The following is a 17,191-nucleotide window of genomic DNA, read 5'->3' as shown; positions in this document are numbered from 1 at the left end:
ATCTGGGTCACATGATGCACAAACACTCAGAAACATTCATGTTGCTGTGAATTTAGTAACACACACTGTTATCTGTTGTTTAACAGCTGTGATGAAAACACTAAATATACAAACTAAATATAACTAAACTATAAATAAATAGAAAAATCTAAAAATAATAATATGGTTAAATATTTTAAAAGTTCATAAATTGCACACAAAGTAGTTCAAAAAACAAAATCATATATAACAACATTTAGAGTAAAAATCTTCTTTGAAACAAACACATGTGGTTCTGTTGTGTGTTTAAAATATGTGCACACTGTGCTTCTTTCCCACATCTTCTAATGTGTTTTGTTCCAAGTTGGTTTCAGACTGAAGGATTCATTAAAGCCTTTTTAAGAATCATTCAAATGATGATCATCAATTCTAATATCTATAAACAGTAATAAAAACAGGGCTGTGTTTCACGTCAGCTTCATTTATTTGTAGCCATGGTTAGATTTCATTTGCAGTAGGCAGTCATCCACCTTTACACACACATTTACACAACAGTACAAAAGTACTTTTTGATTCATGAAAGAGAAATAAGACAAATGTTGCCTTTGTATCATCTCTGATATGGAAGGTCTCATTTGAAGATGTGAGTGAAGGACACAAATCTTTTGATCTGGTGTTGTTCTACATTTTAGGACTAAAAGACAGAAGGAAGAAAGTGAAAGTGACTGTGCGAGGGGTTGAAGTCATGAAGTCAAGTGGAGGCCGCTGACTGCTGTTACTTTCTGCTGTACAGCTTAAACAGGGACTCACAGTCAGCCTGCTAGAACATTTGGATGAAGAGAAAAAGGAGGAAAAAGACTTTGAGGGAAAAATCCAATAAGATCAGCATGTTTTTAATGTGGGAATACAACAGTTTCCTCCACCATGACACACACTGGAGCCTCTTTTTGCTCACAGCTTCACTCTTTGTCTCAAAGTTCAGTTTGGAGGCCAAAATTGTTGCAACACATTTGTAAGTTTGCACTAATTTCACTGTGTGACCCTTAATGGATGTAATCAAAGAATCAGTCAGTGAAATATGAAGCTGTGCTGTAAGTTTGGAGGAGAAAAGTGTCTCAGTGACTTTAATGAGGTGAACACATGAATACAGAGCACTGACTGACACGTACAGACTCCTTTAATGAGTCGCACACATTTTTGTGACTTCATTAAATGTCAAAAATGACACAACAACCTGCGAGCACATTATTGTCTGTTTGCTGTTTGTGTGCTTTGTTTCCTGTTATGATAGCAGGCATACAGCCATGTTCTCAATGTCTCAGCTATCATTGATTATTTCTGCTTTTCCTCTTCTATTAGGCACTTCAACTCAATGAATGACACACAGAAAGATTTCATGACTGTGTTCTTCAAAATAAGGACAATATGTTATCTGCATCTGAATGACTCATGTTGCCTTGTTTCTACTTTGTTTGCATATTTCTGCTTGTTGGAAACGATTTTCTGAATCATTCAGTAGTTTTTGTAATAATAAGGACATTTAGCAACACTTCAAAATGATTCTCCAACATTTGCTGTTCAGACTTGATCTGTTCTTACGTGTGTGATATCCAGAATGAAAAACTCAGCTCAGCTAATAAAATGGGAGCTGAGCAGACTGCAGGGGCTTCATGGTCTCTCCTTTGAGTCCATGAAAGTTCATTTGTCAGCTCTGAGTTGAGGATTTGAGCTGTTTCTCTCACAGGTGAAGAACACAGATGCTTCCTGGAATCATTCTTGAAGCAGAGTTCATGCTTGTAACTGTCATTGTGTTATTAAAGTGAAAAGCCACAGCTAACGGTGTGGAGGCTGCAGAGCAGAAAGCCACACAGCCCGTCTGCTGCAGGAAGTTTGGATACAGTCAGTTTGTGCTTCACTCACACGGCTTGTTGTTCATCACACAATGAAAGTCGAATCAAACTCTTCATCTTGAAATCTTTATTATTCACACAAACACAACTACACTGTTTGACATTTGAAAATCAAAGAAAAACAAATCAAACTGAAAACTTGTGATAAAAATATTCCTGATGATTTTTGTTACTACAATAAAAGTCACAATAAGTACAAAAATAATTCTAACTCAGAGCAACAATACATGTAAAGATGGATTTATTTCAGATGATCTTCTAACTGTTGAAGAAAAAGGCAAAATAAGCACAACACATCATAACTAACATTTGTGAACACTGATCAAAGTGATGAATGAGATGAATTGATGAGATCTGATGGTGAGAAAAGGCGAGCAGGAAACAGTCAGTCAGCATGTGTGCAGTTGGTGGACGCTCCCTTGTTTGTGAGCATCATCAGCAGAGAGAGTCCACAGCAGTACACCAGACTCTTCACTATCAGCACTGTGTACAGCAGGCAGAGCAGCTTCACCCTGCACTGAGACTGGAAGGACACTGAAGGACAGACAGACACAAAGAGACAGACAGACAGTCGGGTTATTCCTCTCAGATCAAGGAGAAAAAGTCCAAATAGAAACAGTCACAGCTTCTTCTTCAAGTGGATGAATTGATGTAGTGTTTGTGTCCACTTGGGGGCAGAAGAACTCCACAAGCAGCTAACAAACTGATCTCTGACATATTATGGTCTGTCTGCTGTTTGGTGCTGAGCAGCTAGTGTACAGTGGCTTTATCAGAGCTTGTTGGATGAAGATTTGATCAATTAGTGCAACTTTAAGACCCTAAACTTGTTCCAGCTCCCTCATTGGACATTGGAGCTGTCCATGCAGAGAGGCAGCAGGTGATCTTACAGTCAGCTGGCTGCAGAGCTGGCAGGTCTGCTGGCTCTCTCTCTGGAGGACAGGAGGCTGCTGGAGCTGGAAGCTCTGAAACAGAAAAGGAGTCAAATGTTTGGAGCTGCAGTGAGAAATGTCAGTCCTCTGCTGCTCTGCTCTCTTTGACAGCATCTCCACATGAAGCTGAATCACTGCTCAACACAGTCACCAAGCCTTCATTACCTTGTTGTGTTTGGGCCTCCACTGTGCCCCCCTCGTGCTTCACCCAGCAGCTGTATTTATATGTGTCAGAATCGCTCCCATCAACCATCCTGATGGCAATGGTGTGTCCCGACTCTCTGAGCTCCAGCTGCTCTCCCTCAGCAGGGGGCAGCTCCTCCGCTTCTCCGCCGTTCTTCTTCTGTCTTTTCCAGGAGAACTGGACCAGAGGAGGAAACATGGCTGAGGCCACACACAGCAGGGAGCTGTTCCCCTCCAGGTGGGCTCTGGATGCTGCTGGGTACACGCTCACCACGGGCTTCACTACCTGCTCATCTGAAGTTTGACAGCAGCAACAAGCAGCACAGACACACATTCACACAGTCAGCAGCAGCTTCCAGCACTGCACTGCATTCAGTCTGATCCTGGAAACTACATGGACTCTGATCACTAAACTACTCATCAATACAGCACAAAGTTCACTACATACACTGGATTCAGCTTCATATCAAACACAGTCATCACCTCATGTCATCATGGCTCACATGACGAACACAGCATGATTTTAAAGTCAAATTAAATTCAGTTTAATTCGTCATGTGTTTGTTTGTTATTGTTTTAAACATGTACAAGATGGGTATGTATACTTGTACCCAGAATTTAACAACTATAAAGTTGTAGCATACCAGACCATCTTGATTGAATTTAAGTTTGCTTAACACAAGTTTTATGGTAGACATATTCATATTGGTATCTAATAAATGATTAATTCTTAGATTTTATTGAATGTTAAAGACAGAAACAATTTATAAATTATGTGTTTGTTTCAGATTATGCAAGATGAAATTATTCAGTCAGCAAGACACTTGCTGCAGTTGCTGACATCATCCAACCGAACTGCTGCTGTGATGAATCATAATACAAGGTTTACTTTAGCAAGACTTATGAGTTAATGCTACATTTAACTAAATTGTTATATATTTTTTGTGTCCAATATTGTCTCCATATGATTTTGTTTTTTGCAACATCTTGCAGAGAACAGAGTCAAGGTGGCCAGGGTACCAGCTTGGTCAACCCTGAAAGACCATCCGTTCATCAAGAAATGACCAGGTGAAAAAGTCATAAACTAAACACTCTGCATGGAATTTAGGATTCAACTTTATATCTTACCTGCTCTACACTCAGGGCTTGAATTACAACAACAGTCAATCACATAAAAAAATATACTTTTGGTCATTCTGTGTCTCTCTCCTCCAAACCCAGATGGCTGCTGGTACTGAACCGGGTTCTGGTTCTGCTGGAGGTTTCTTCTTGTTAAAGGGGAGTTTTTCCTCTGCACTGTCACTTCATGCTGCTCAGTGTGAGGGATTGTTGAGGTTGAGTCCATATGTCCTGGGAACAACTGCTGGGCAATGACACCATGCAATCTTCTGGGATTCCTTAGAAAACCTGTGAACTGCAGTTGTCCTTGGTCTTCACAGCTCACCTTTCTACTGTTTATTGAATCAAAATGCTCCAGTGACATGGATTCTACATTGTAACTGATGTGATGTTCTATGAAGTGGTTTTAATAAAAAAAAGGCAAAAATTAGTTTGTTTCTTTATTTAATTTTTGAACAGTGAGACTCAGTCAGTACATATTCAGTAAATGCAAATTATTTACACGGCAGTGCACTACAGGCATAAATCTAGACCCCTAGATAAAACATTATGGCATTATAGCAGTGACAACTCCTCCACAGGAGCAGGTGGGACTTTTCTTTTTTGAGGACGGCTCCTTTTACCTGTCACTACAGATGGTCTGTTTATGTTTTGATCAAGAGCCTTTTTTGGCAGCTGAAGAGGAGAAGTCTATCTTATGGCCAACCTCTGACTGTATCTTGGTCACATTACCCAGCAAAACCCAGCATGCAGGTTCATCTGTAACAGTCTTTGTGCCACAGATCAACACTGTTGCTTCTACATTAAACAGAAGAGCAGTGACGTGGGTGCAGGTCTCCGCGACTCCGGCCTTACAGGTGCAGTGGGCGGCTTCAACCTTCCCTGTGATGCTCACAGTGACCCATGGCTGCAATGCTGGTTCATTCAGTCTTTGAGAGTGCAGGACCTGAAACACACACAAAGTAAATTTAAAGACAAGAACTATGAGCCAAGATCGACATAAATGTGTTTAATCTACTTTATCATAAATGTAACAGTGTTTAGAAAGTTAGCACATACATGTAATTTTTCATTTCTTTATGTGTCCATCTATAGATCGCTGCATGTTAAAGTGTAAATCTGCCTGCTCTCTGTCAGAAACCTGCCTGCAGAAAATGAACCTAAAGGATGTAATGCAAGGATGTCATCACTTTAGAGATGGAGAAAGCATAAAGTGACAATTATGAATCACTTAATATGATAAGGAGATTCTGCAGGTCATTAATCAATGTATAAAATTAAAATAAAATGTATTTTTAGTGACACAAGATACAAATATGGAAGCAAGATGTATAATCACTCAGTTTGGGGAAATTGTGGGTAGCCTGCAAGGGCCTCAACTTCTCCATTCCCACAATGTGCAACAAATGGGCACAGCTGATCTTCAACAGTGGAACATCGGCCAGTTACTTCCAACTTTAACGCAGCTTGGAGAGCAGCACGCCAAAACTGCATGCACAACTTCTGCTAACAGTGGAAACGGATTGAGAAATCCATGCAAACAGATTCATAAACCGAAATAATATTATTTTACAGGATTAATTATCATATCAGCCGCTGGCTGATCACAAACCCTGAGGGTGTATACGAGAAGCAGAAGAAGCAGAGGGAATATCCCGTTTAAGTTTAGATAGTATTTGTAAAGATACTGACCATATCCTTTTCTGAAAGTGTGGATATAATGGATGGGGTAAGGTACTGACATGCTACAACTTTATAGTTGTTAAATTCTGGGTACAAGTATACATACCCATCTTGTACATGTTTTTTTTTTTTTAATAATTATTATTATTATTATTATTATTATTATCATTATCATTATCCTACCCAATTACATGTTTCTTTTAATCAGAGTATGCTGTTTTAATGACTTTACAATATCATTTACATTGTGTTCCTTACATTTTCCCTAATTGTATGTTACATTAATCCTATATTTCCGTTTTAATATTTCTAATGTTTGCCTTGTTTTCTTCACTGTCTGGTCTGCCTCTGTCTCGCCTGTATGGATGCATTTACACCTAAATGTCCCCAACAATGGATGTTTTAATTCACCACTATTCCAGTGAAACACGAGTCTCACATCTTCCTGCTACCGTCTCGAGTTTTTGTTCACCAAAGCACACACCAACTTCATACTGACGGACAGATCACTGCCCTTTTGCCGCCTTGTCTGACCGTGTTTTGTGGCTTTGGTTCACTTCACCTCACTCTTCCCCTTTCTTGTCATTAAATCAGGCCGTTCTGCAACCATGGCAGCCATTCACTCTATGGCTTTATTCATGGTGTATTTTACCCCTTCACCAAAGGCCGTTCTCGTTTCCAACATTATATTTGCAGTGTTCATCTATCTATCAATATCTGCGGAGTATTTTTTTAACGAGTATCCTATTTTCTAAAGCACAGCATGTAAAGGGTAGCTCGGTTAGCAGGATGCTAGCATGTAGCGCTTAGTGAGACACGCCTCAGACGAGTTGAGCAAAGACCCCGTCCGTGTACTTTATACGTGAGCAATGGATTTAAATAAAATTAACGTTTCAAAAGACAAACTTGAAGATAAAAAACAATATACTTACCGGAGAACCGCCAGGGTTTGCTGCTTCCATCTTGCTGCTCCTAAATTCAAAACTGCCTCTGCAGACAGGCAGGGGAGGCGTGGAAATTGTCTTTGAGTTAGTCAAACGTTTTCCTTAGTTCGAGTAGATGATAAAATAAAATAAAAATGAATGGGATTTTAAGTAGGACTAGGCGTTCTGCAATGATCTCTATTTAGGAGAAAAACTTAATCACTCACCTTTAAACAGCTCTCTTTTAGGAGACACACTAACTAACGGTGTCATGTGATCAAACAGCGTAATTTAATTGGCTGAGAGCCGCTCGACTCAATCTAGTGCTGATTGCTCTGGCTTGGGTCAAAAGTTCATCACTTTTGCAGTTGAATTTTTGCAGGTGAATTTTTGCAGGTGAATTTTTGCAGGTGAATTTTTTGCAGGTGAATTTTTGCAGGTGAATTTTTGCAGGTGAATTTTTGCAGGTGAATATTTTTGCAGGGAAATTTGGAGGATAAAAATTCAGTGTTATAAATTCAATGTCTAAAAATACTTGAATTCTGATGATACTATATTTATTCCATAATTTAGTGATTTTCCAATAAATGAAAACCCAGAGATCATCCACATTATTATTTTTCAGGATTTGAAGAAATTGGTGATGATAAATAATAATAATAATAAAAAAAAATGATGTGGCACAAACATATAATTACATTTTGGTTCATGGTGTTAATATATTTCTTCAATTTTATAGTTTAACATGACCAAATAAAACAACTGTATGAAGGATGTGACAATTAGGAAGAGCCTGCTCTGGTACCGTACCTCAGCCTTCATTAGAGAAGGTTTAAATGATTTATTACTAAATATTAGACTTAACAGTTAAAGTGAGTTAAGTGCTAGAAAAGATCTCTTGGTAGTTGTTGTGTATTGTTTCAATGATTTTTCATCAAAACAGCGCAAATGTGAAATTTGCTATTTAGAATGAGAGGAAGTTATCTTTGAATATATTTGATAAGTGACTGTGCAACCATGACAAACGTGAAGCAAATATATCCAAAGATAGCAGAGACAGCTGGTTTGCTGAACAGTTGTTTTAAAAAAGTAGATAAAGAAATAAAAAGAATTAATAGTGAGCCGGTGAGCAGTGAAACATACACATGAGCAGAAATTACTTTGCACTTCTAAAGGTGCAGCAGAGCAAGTCAAACATCGTCTTGTGGATTTAAGAGACGTTTATCTTTAACGACAAGACTTCAGGACCTCACCTGTAGAGGATTCAGATAAAACCACAAACTAGTCTAATCTGGAAAAAACAGGCCAGTGATTTCCCAGGATACACATATAAACTAATATGTATCTTTATGTCATTGTAGACTAGTAATGCATTTATCATATACTTAGTATTGTGGATTCTTTAGCCATAATTCATAGTAATATTTCACTGTAGCTATTATACCAACATAATCTGTATATTTCCATTTATTCACAGGGAAGTTTGGATAATAATGATTATGAATGACATAGTTTAAATTTTCTGTATAATAGATAAAAAATAAATTCTGTTATTAAGATGCACATATAAAACTGCAGACGATTTGTGATAAATCATGGTACATATGTGCAGTACATACTGTGTATGTGTATATGAGTGGTTAATGCTTATGGTCCATGTAGTTTCCAGGATTGGGCTGAAAGCCGTGCTGGAAGCTGCTGCTGACGGTGTGAATGTGTGTCTGTGCTGCTTGCTGTTAAACTTTAGATAAGCCAACAGTGAAGCCCGAGGTGACCGCTTACAACGCAGCAAACAGCACCAGCCTCGGGGGGAGGAGCGCCCTGGTGTGTCAGGCCTCAGGAATGATTCCTCCTCTGGTCCAGTTCTCCTGGAAAAGAGAGAAGAACGGCCGGCTGGAGGATCTGCCCCCTGCTGAGGTGGAGCAGCTGGAAATCAAAGAGCCGGGACGCATCACTTCCATCACGGTGCTCGATCAGGGTGATATCTACTCATATAAATACCTCTGTGAAGTCAACCATGAGAAAGGCAAAGTGACCGGCCAAAACAAAATAGGTAATTAACACTTCATGACTGAGTGATTCAACAGTCAGAGAATATTCAGAGAGCAGAGGAGAAGGTCACTGACTTGACTTTGTTAATTCTTTCCTTTTCTTTTACAGAGATTAGAGGACCTTCTCCTCCCCCACCGCCTCCCCCACACTGGTTTAAAGAGAGGCTGCTGTGTCTGATGTACACAGTGCTGATAGCGAAGAGTCTGGCGTACTTCTGTGGACTCTCTCTGCTCGCGATCACGAGAAAGAAGGGACGTTCAACCAACAGCACACCTGCTAACTGACTGTCTTTATACAGCTTTTATCTCTCAATTACATCTGTTAAAACTATATATACATGATGAATTTATGCTACTGACAGACTTGAAATGTTCACTGTCAGCAATACTTTGCATTTGAGTGACATATTCCTTCAAAATGAATGTGACTTATTGTAGATAATTAGAGTTTTGTACACAGTTGTCCTCATGAGAAACTTCCTGTCATCTATCGCACACATGAAACAGAAGCTGTTGTTAATTTGTAAAAACAAAAAAACTTTGCTTGTGTTCGCAGTTCAACAGCTTGTTGTGTTTTATAGACGGCAACAAACTGTGCCAAGGAAAACACATCGGTACAAAATGATTATTCGATACATACATGAAGCTTTTGGAAAAGAACACAAAATCATAATGTCAAAATAAAAGAGAACCCCGTCTCACGCAGAGATAACACCTGTTATATCACCATTTTTTAAGAAACGTTTTTTTAAAGACTAAAATGTATATAATTTATCAAAAACATGATTTGGGAGAACAGTTCTCACAAAAGAAGCTTTTGGTAATTTTATGTCATTCATATTTTAAATATTGTTTTATTAATAATACTTTTTTGTTACTGTAAGAAAAAACATCTTTTTTATTCTTTTCAGCTTTTAGCTGTTACAGATTCACTTTTATGAGTGTCTGTTTGACTTTTATAGTGTCAAATTTTAATAAATCTATTTCTGCACCAGACTTTCTTCAAGAAGAAATTATTTGAAATATCGTTTTTCATTTTTTATGTCTTCTGTAGCAAAGTAAGCTTACAAAAATAATTATTGTGGAGTAATTCCCTATGAAAAATATATGAAAAGCTTTATAGTTTGTTGTAAACACCAGTAAAATATTTCTTTAGAATCAGATTTTGATACTTTTGACTCAACCGAATATAATAACTGATTCATAGAGAAATAAAATGGCCAAAAATAAACAAGAAACTCAAATTTTTTATTTTATTTTATTTTTTTTCCTGTCCCGTTTGGTTCTTTTTCATCAGAATTATTGTCTAAAGGCGAAGAAAGATGCCCAACGGACTTACTTTACCAAATGGACCATCCCAGCTTTGCCGTAATGGTCTATTTGATTCACCTTTTATCATTTATTTTATTTATTATTTTTTATTTTCACTTGCTAGATACGGGACAGACTTGAATGAGGAAAAGAAAAGGGAGAAAGGAAGAGGGAAAATAAATTGAGTCTGTAATACTTGTTAATAAAGTTTTTCATATACAGTTTATTTATGATTCCTATGCAGTTTCTCTGAGTTTGCTTTAATGTGGCAGAAACATTACAACATTTAAAACATCAGTAACAGTGAACAGAAAATTATTAACCCACATCTAACAAAAACAGTTCTTTAAGTACAAAATTTTTTTATTTACTGTAAAAAGCAAATTGAGAACTCACTTAAGTTTTTTTCAATTAGATTAACCTTTGGACCAAGGGGGTCAAACATGAGGCCCGGGGGCCAGAATTGGACTTATTTAGACTAACCAGAAAAACATTTTTTATTTTTCCTCTAAAATTTAAATTTACAATTTTAAGTTAAGAAATAACACTTTCAAGTAGTGAAAATATTATACAGAAAATAAACCGTCCAAATCTGTAATCTGGTTCAAATAATAAATAATAAATCTTCAAGCATCAATTCATAAACAGATTTTACAGACTTAATCTGAACTGTTCAAATAACTCAAGTTTATTAATGCAACGCCGATTCACAGCAGTGATCTCGAGACAAAAGGCTGCTGGAGGGAGAAGTCATGACCGAGCACAACACATCCTGAGTCAACACACCATAAATATGACAGATATCTTAATTTATTTCATGATAATTTAACTTCTAGGTAATTCATATTCTCAGTATTCGACTATATTCAGATCATAGCCCTCTAGTATGTACGGCGGGTTTGTTGGTTTCGTATCACTTGGTCAAAAACAACTGAAAGTGGGTCATTAATATTGTTTGTTTGAGTGTAACTCTGAGTGGGTGGAGGGGGCTCAGTGGAAAAAGGAGCTCTTACATGTGAATCTGTTGTCAGTGCATCAGCACTTCCTTCCTCGTGCAGCAGATGGGCTGTGTGGGTTTCGACGCTGCAGCCGCCACACCGTTAGCTGCGGTTTTTCACTTTAATGACATGTTGACAGTTACACGCACTGGTTAAAGAACGATTCCAGGAAGTCGGTCTGATTTCAGCTGCGCCTGCAATGATCAGTGTTTTTAATCTGTGAGAGAAACAACTCACAGATGAGTTCAAAACAACTGTGATGAAATAAAAGAAGAGGTGAAAAACCCACTCACGAGTTCGTTGGTGACCATTTACAATGAAAAAAAGTGACACATTAAAAAAAACTTGCACAATAATAACCATTGTGCACATATACAGCTACGTATAACAATCAACACATGTCACAATTTATGCAAAATATCACATTTGTCCAACCTTTGTTTTTTAAACTAGTGCAGTCGTTTGTGTTCTTGTTCATTTAATTTAATTAATTAATAGATTTTTGTGTTATTATCTTCATATGGGAGGGTTTACAAAAAGGCCTCCTGTACATCTGTTCCTGTTATCAGATCAACAGAACATGAAACCCCCGATACAGAAGCACAAAAGTCCCGTTGTTGCCTCATTCTTAGAAAAACAAAGACTTCTTCAAACTGAAGAAAACCTGTTGGTGTGCTTATTCACCAACAGTCTCTTTGTTTCCGCTCATAAATATTAAAAAACCTCTTTTGCATCTTATTTACTGAAACATATTTATTTCTTCTAACATGAAGTGTTGTTAATATGACACATGCAGACAGATACAGATATTATTATTATTAGTGTTAAGGACATTGTGTTTTTGGTAGCACTAGTGTGTGTGTGTCATTCTGTCCCTAAACAAAAAAGCTTAACAATTAATTAACAATTAAAACGTATTTTTCAGCTTTGTAGAGTAAAGTCATGTTCAAGGTCGGCTTAATGATTTATAAAATACATAAATAAATAAATAAAAATATTTACATAAAACCTCATAACCTACAAGAAACACAAGTGCCGTGTCAGCTTAGAGAAAGTAAAGTGTAAAGGTTTAAAATATCATATTTGACCTCTGACCTTCAAAGTCAATAGATTGATCTGAAGGTCAAAGTTATGATAATGGTATGTAAAGTTATTTAAAACTATGCCTCTTAATGTCATTTTTTGCACTGACAGCATATAGAGAATATATATATATATATATATATATATATATTAGGGATGCACCAATACCGATACTGGTATCGGGGCCGATACTGTAAAATGTGTGTGTACTCATACTCGTAAAAGTTAACCGATACCATGAACCGATACCAACTTATTTCATTAATCAGAGGGTGGCTTGTCATTTCTGTTGTAGTTTTTTAGATTGGCCACTAGGGGGACATCCCGCGCTAAACAGGCACAGGGTTAGGCGAGTGAGACTGGCGGCTCCAGATAAAAAAGAGAAACTGGAGGCTGCTGTAGCTAGGCTAAACAAAATGTCAGCAGTGTGGAACAGCCAACTTTAACTCAGGTTTTGGAAAAGCGATGAAAAATGTCAAGAGAAAATCCACGGGCAGTTAAAATAACAGAGGCTCGACTCATTTTATCGCTCTGGATGACCAGCCAATGCCGGTCGTGGAAAACATAGGATTGCATCGTCTTCTCAGCATACTCGAGCTGCGATATGAAATATAATAAATAAACAGAAGTGTTTATTTATTATTCTGAAAGCTCGAGAGAGTGCCAATAGTTCAGTGATATTTTGTTAAATTACAATGTGGAGACTCTGCAATAATTTAACAGAAGTGCTTATTTTTCACTTGAAATTTTTTTGTGGTCATTTTTATTAAGATATTATTTATTATCGGCAGAGAATAAAATAAAACCTGTCTTCCAATTCATTGCATTTGTGTGTGTGTGTGTGTGTGTGTGTGTGTGTGTGTTTGTGTGTGTAGTAGAAGTATCGGTTTTTGTACTCTGTATCGGCAAGTACTCAGATCCAAGTATTGGTATCATATCGGTTTGAAAAAATTGGTATCATTGCTTCCCTAATATATATATATATATATATATATATATGGAGATGCTGAATTTGACATTACTTTATTCCTCTGAGCTCTTCTTCAAGGTCAAATAATGTCAAATTTTCATAAAATGTCTTTCAGCTCTAGGATTAAAGCTGAAAATGCTGCTGCCTTTGTGCGTATTGGCAACACTTAGGAAGTAATACGAGGATTCTGCACCTCACATGTGGCCTGCATCCAAATGTCATGTCACATTTGACCTCTGACCTCACGTTTACATTTCACATCTGCCAGTTATGCCAAGCATTTTAATATATACCAACAGCACTAAAAACCTCTTAAAGTACTTTTAAAAAGAGCAAATAAAACCAAATGAATATCTGCTGAATACCATACTTTTACCTCAAAAGTAAATGTTGAGTGTGAGGTGTTGTGATCATAATTATTTTATCATTGTTTTAAAATATTTTCAGAATTGTATTTTGAAAAAAGTATCACTAAGTATTAATGAAGCACAGGTCTGGTGTTCTCTGACATACAAAACAACTCCAGGTGTCGCTGTTCACAAACCTTTCATCCACAGAATGTAAAAACCTATTCAGTCACAGTTCAGATGATTTAGGTTAAAAGTTGTGTTTAAATATTTTACATGTTTTAGTACATTTGGATCATTCATTTGACTTTTGTCTTCTTCAGATGCAGGAGTTCTGTTTGGAAATGGATATAATTTAAAACTAAAGATGTAAATGTGACAAACAAGTGTTAGCATGGTTTCAAAAATTACTGATTTTTTGAATGCATGAAAAAACTCACTCTGGACAATAATGTAACTATAACAATGATAAAATATGAAGCTTTATTTTTTTGTTTTAGAATACATGACCGAATTAAAAATCAAAATAAACTAGACAAAAAAAATCACATTTATTTTGATCAGTGATCAGTTTATTAAAGGAATTTCCATTTGATCCATAACTGTCCATATATATACTACTTTAGAATAGAGTGTGCATAAAAATGCAATAAAAAAACAGAATAGAAGAGGAATGAACTACATCATGAACACAACACTGATCAAAGTGATGAATGAGATGAATTGATGAGATCTGATGGTGAGAAAAGGCGAGCAGGAAACAGTCAGTCAGCATGTGTGCAGTTGGTGGACGCTCCCTTGTTTGTGAGCATCATCAGCAGAGAGAGTCCACAGCAGTACACCAGACTCTTCACTATCAGCACTGTGTACAGCAGGCAGAGCAGCTTCACCCTGCACTGAGACTGGAAGGACACTGAAGGACAGACAGACACAAAGAGACAGACAGACAGTCGGGTTATTCCTCTCAGATCAAGGAGAAAAAGTCCAAATAGAAACAGTCACAGCTTCTTCTTCAAGTGGATGAATTGATGTAGTGTTTGTGTCCACTTGGGGGCAGAAGAACTCCACAAGCAGCTAACAAACTGATCTCTGACATATTATGGTCTGTCTGCTGTTTGGTGCTGAGCAGCTAGTGTACAGTGGCTTTATCAGAGCTTGTTGGATGAAGATTTGATCAATTAGTGCAACTTTAAGACCCTAAACTTGTTCCAGCTCCCTCATTGGACATTGGAGCTGTCCATGCAGAGAGGCAGCAGGTGATCTTACAGTCAGCTGGCTGCAGAGCTGGCAGGTCTGCTGGCTCTCTCTCTGGAGGACAGGAGGCTGCTGGAGCTGGAAGCTCTGAAACAGAAAAGGAGTCAAATGTTTGGAGCTGCAGTGAGAAATGTCAGTCCTCTGCTGCTCTGCTCTCTTTGACAGCATCTCCACATGAAGCTGAATCACTGCTCAACACAGTCACCAAGCCTTCATTACCTTGTTGTGTTCGGGCCTCCACTCTGCTGTTGCTGACATTTTTGATGTAGCAGTTACATTTATATGTGCTGTTCTCTTGTTCATGGATCAGCTCCAGCTGCTCTCCCTCAGCAGGGGGCAGCTCCAGTTCTCCTCTGTTCTTCTTCTGTCTTTTACATGACAGCTGGACCAGAGGAGGAAACATGGCTGGGGGCACACACAGCAGGGAGCTGCTCCCCTCCACATGGACTCTGGGTCCTGCTGGTTGAACAATGCAGAGATTACCTCCAGTTGTTTTCTTTTATTAGTTTTAAAAGAAATAACTGAAATACATATTGCTATTAAATCATCACTTGTTAACTAAAGATTATGTATGTTAATTATTTTTATTATAAGTCTTTAACAGTGTCCGTTTTAACAAAGATATTTATATATTCTTAACAAAGCGGCTTTCTGAACGAACACATTTGGTCAAGGTCAAGCGTATTTAGAAAGCACATTTCCAAACAGTCCATGCTGCACAAAGGGTTTAACAATGTAATGTCTCATTTCTCAATTTTGTTATGTAAATTTAACCAAAGCTCAGATTTCTTTGTACATTTCAATACCACAATTATCAATTTGAACATCGTTACCCTTTTAATTCAATGTACATTTTAGGGTCATATGATAAATGTGAAAAATACATATCTGAGTTTAACAAAGTCATTTTTTCCTACATTTTTTTTTACATCAAGTTGCTTCTGAATTTTCTAATCAGTATCTCATTTAAAAATTTTGTTTACTAAAAGATACTTTTTGAAGTAGACACATAAATATTTGACAATTAAAAATAAGTTTTCTTCATCAACGTAAAGTTAAAATCTCCTAACAATACATTTATAAATCAATATTACTTTAATTTTAACATCAAATATGATCTTGTGTCAAAAACCAGCAGAATCACTGAGAGGATCAAATCCTAAATATTTGTAACATCACTAATATTTGCAGAAATAAAGAAGAACTTTAGTTGTTCAGTGAGATTTCAACATGTTTTCAGAGATTATTGAGCTTTTCTTCTGTAACAATGGCTGCAGATGAATTCTCTACTAATGATGAAAAACTAACATGTAAAGCCTGAAGCAGCAGAAACTGACTTTAAACACATTTTCAGCTTCTACAATAAAACAACTGAAGGAAAATAAATGTTTGTTCTTACCTGTTACAGACAGTTTAGTTCCAGAGCCAAAGATGCGGTAGCCCCATCCTCCTCTCACAGTGAGACAGACTGCTACAAAAACCTGTCTGCTGTTGAACGTGTCAGCTGAGGTGAATGAGTCCAAATGAGGAAGCAGGATCATATTTCAGCTCCATGATGTGTTTCTCTAATGTTCATATCAACATGACTGTCTCTTCTTCTCTTTTCTTTTAGCCACACTAGCAGCACGGCTCTGATGTTAATGTCAGTCTGTTGGTCAGTCCACTACTTTAGTCCACATGAAAATAGAAAATCACTATATAAGCACCAGTCCATTTATCCCATCAATGATGCCACCACTACAATGAAACATCTGCTGATAGTATCATGGTTTGGCCCATCTGGCTCACCATCATTAATCACACAATCAATTTTGAATTATAGCAGCAAATTCTGAAGAAAACTATCAGAACATGTGTCTGTGAACTGAATCTCAGGAGAAAGTGGGCCATGCAGCACCACAATGACACAAACCAGTCAAGTTTGTTTTCTTTGTTCCAAATAATGTTGAGAGAAAAATAATCCAGTGAATCCAGCGAGTGATGTGATGAGTCTCTGATGTCTTTCTGATGTGGTTTTGTTGCGTCCTTCAAACCACACCTGGTGTATTTTAGAAGAGAAACATGTTGGTCTGCACAGGCTCTTCTATTTTCAACACTGACAGGATTTCCTTTGCTGTTTCTTCTGTTTTGCACATTTTCCTCTGTTTTCTGCAGCTTGATGGAGCTTCTGTAAAAAATAGATCCAGAGTTATTTTTAGTGGTGCAGAGCAAAGAGATGCTTCAAGGATGCTTCTGAAATGTGCTGTGGCATGTCTGCTGGAATCATCAGTGTTGTACTGAGTGGCCTCAATCAGCTCCAGCAGCCTCGTAGGAACACAAAGTGTCCATGCCTGCTGTTAAAAATAGAGCTTTGCAACAACCAAGTCCAACAGAGTCCAACAAAGATGGTGTGAAAGAGCTGGAAGCGAGCAGTTCATGTGAGAAAATCCAACATGTCAGAATTAAAGCTGC

The 17,191-nt window shown here is 37.4% G+C and overlaps 2 protein-coding genes across 2 annotated transcripts; one reads left to right on the top strand and one right to left on the bottom strand.

Moving 5' to 3' along the window:
• The first annotated feature begins 8,385 nt into the window (after positions 1 to 8,385).
• Positions 8,386 to 9,662, top strand: LOC148097278 (uncharacterized). Its single transcript, XM_087832018.1, has 2 exons — positions 8,386 to 8,779; positions 8,887 to 9,662. The coding sequence occupies exons 1-2, from the start codon at positions 8,569 to 8,571 to the stop codon at positions 9,060 to 9,062; spliced, it is 387 nt and encodes a 128-aa protein (XP_087688144.1). The 5' UTR covers positions 8,386 to 8,568; the 3' UTR covers positions 9,063 to 9,662.
• A 4,588-nt stretch (positions 9,663 to 14,250) lies between these two features.
• Positions 14,251 to 16,281, bottom strand: LOC148097277 (uncharacterized). Its single transcript, XM_087831813.1, has 4 exons — positions 16,074 to 16,281; positions 14,960 to 15,223; positions 14,753 to 14,827; positions 14,251 to 14,399 (listed from the first exon to the last, which is right to left on the bottom strand). The coding sequence occupies exons 1-4, from the start codon at positions 16,279 to 16,281 to the stop codon at positions 14,251 to 14,253; spliced, it is 696 nt and encodes a 231-aa protein (XP_087687939.1).
• Positions 16,282 to 17,191: the final 910 nt, after the last annotated feature.

The sequence above is a fragment of the Neolamprologus brichardi genome, chromosome 18 (genome assembly GCF_056152115.1).
Source record: "Neolamprologus brichardi isolate AB-2024 chromosome 18, ASM5615211v1, whole genome shotgun sequence".
NCBI classification, from domain to species: Eukaryota; Metazoa; Chordata; class Actinopteri; order Cichliformes; family Cichlidae; genus Neolamprologus; species Neolamprologus brichardi.
The sequence above is the reverse complement of the archived record's forward strand: the minus strand, read 5'-3'. Positions and strand labels throughout refer to the sequence as shown.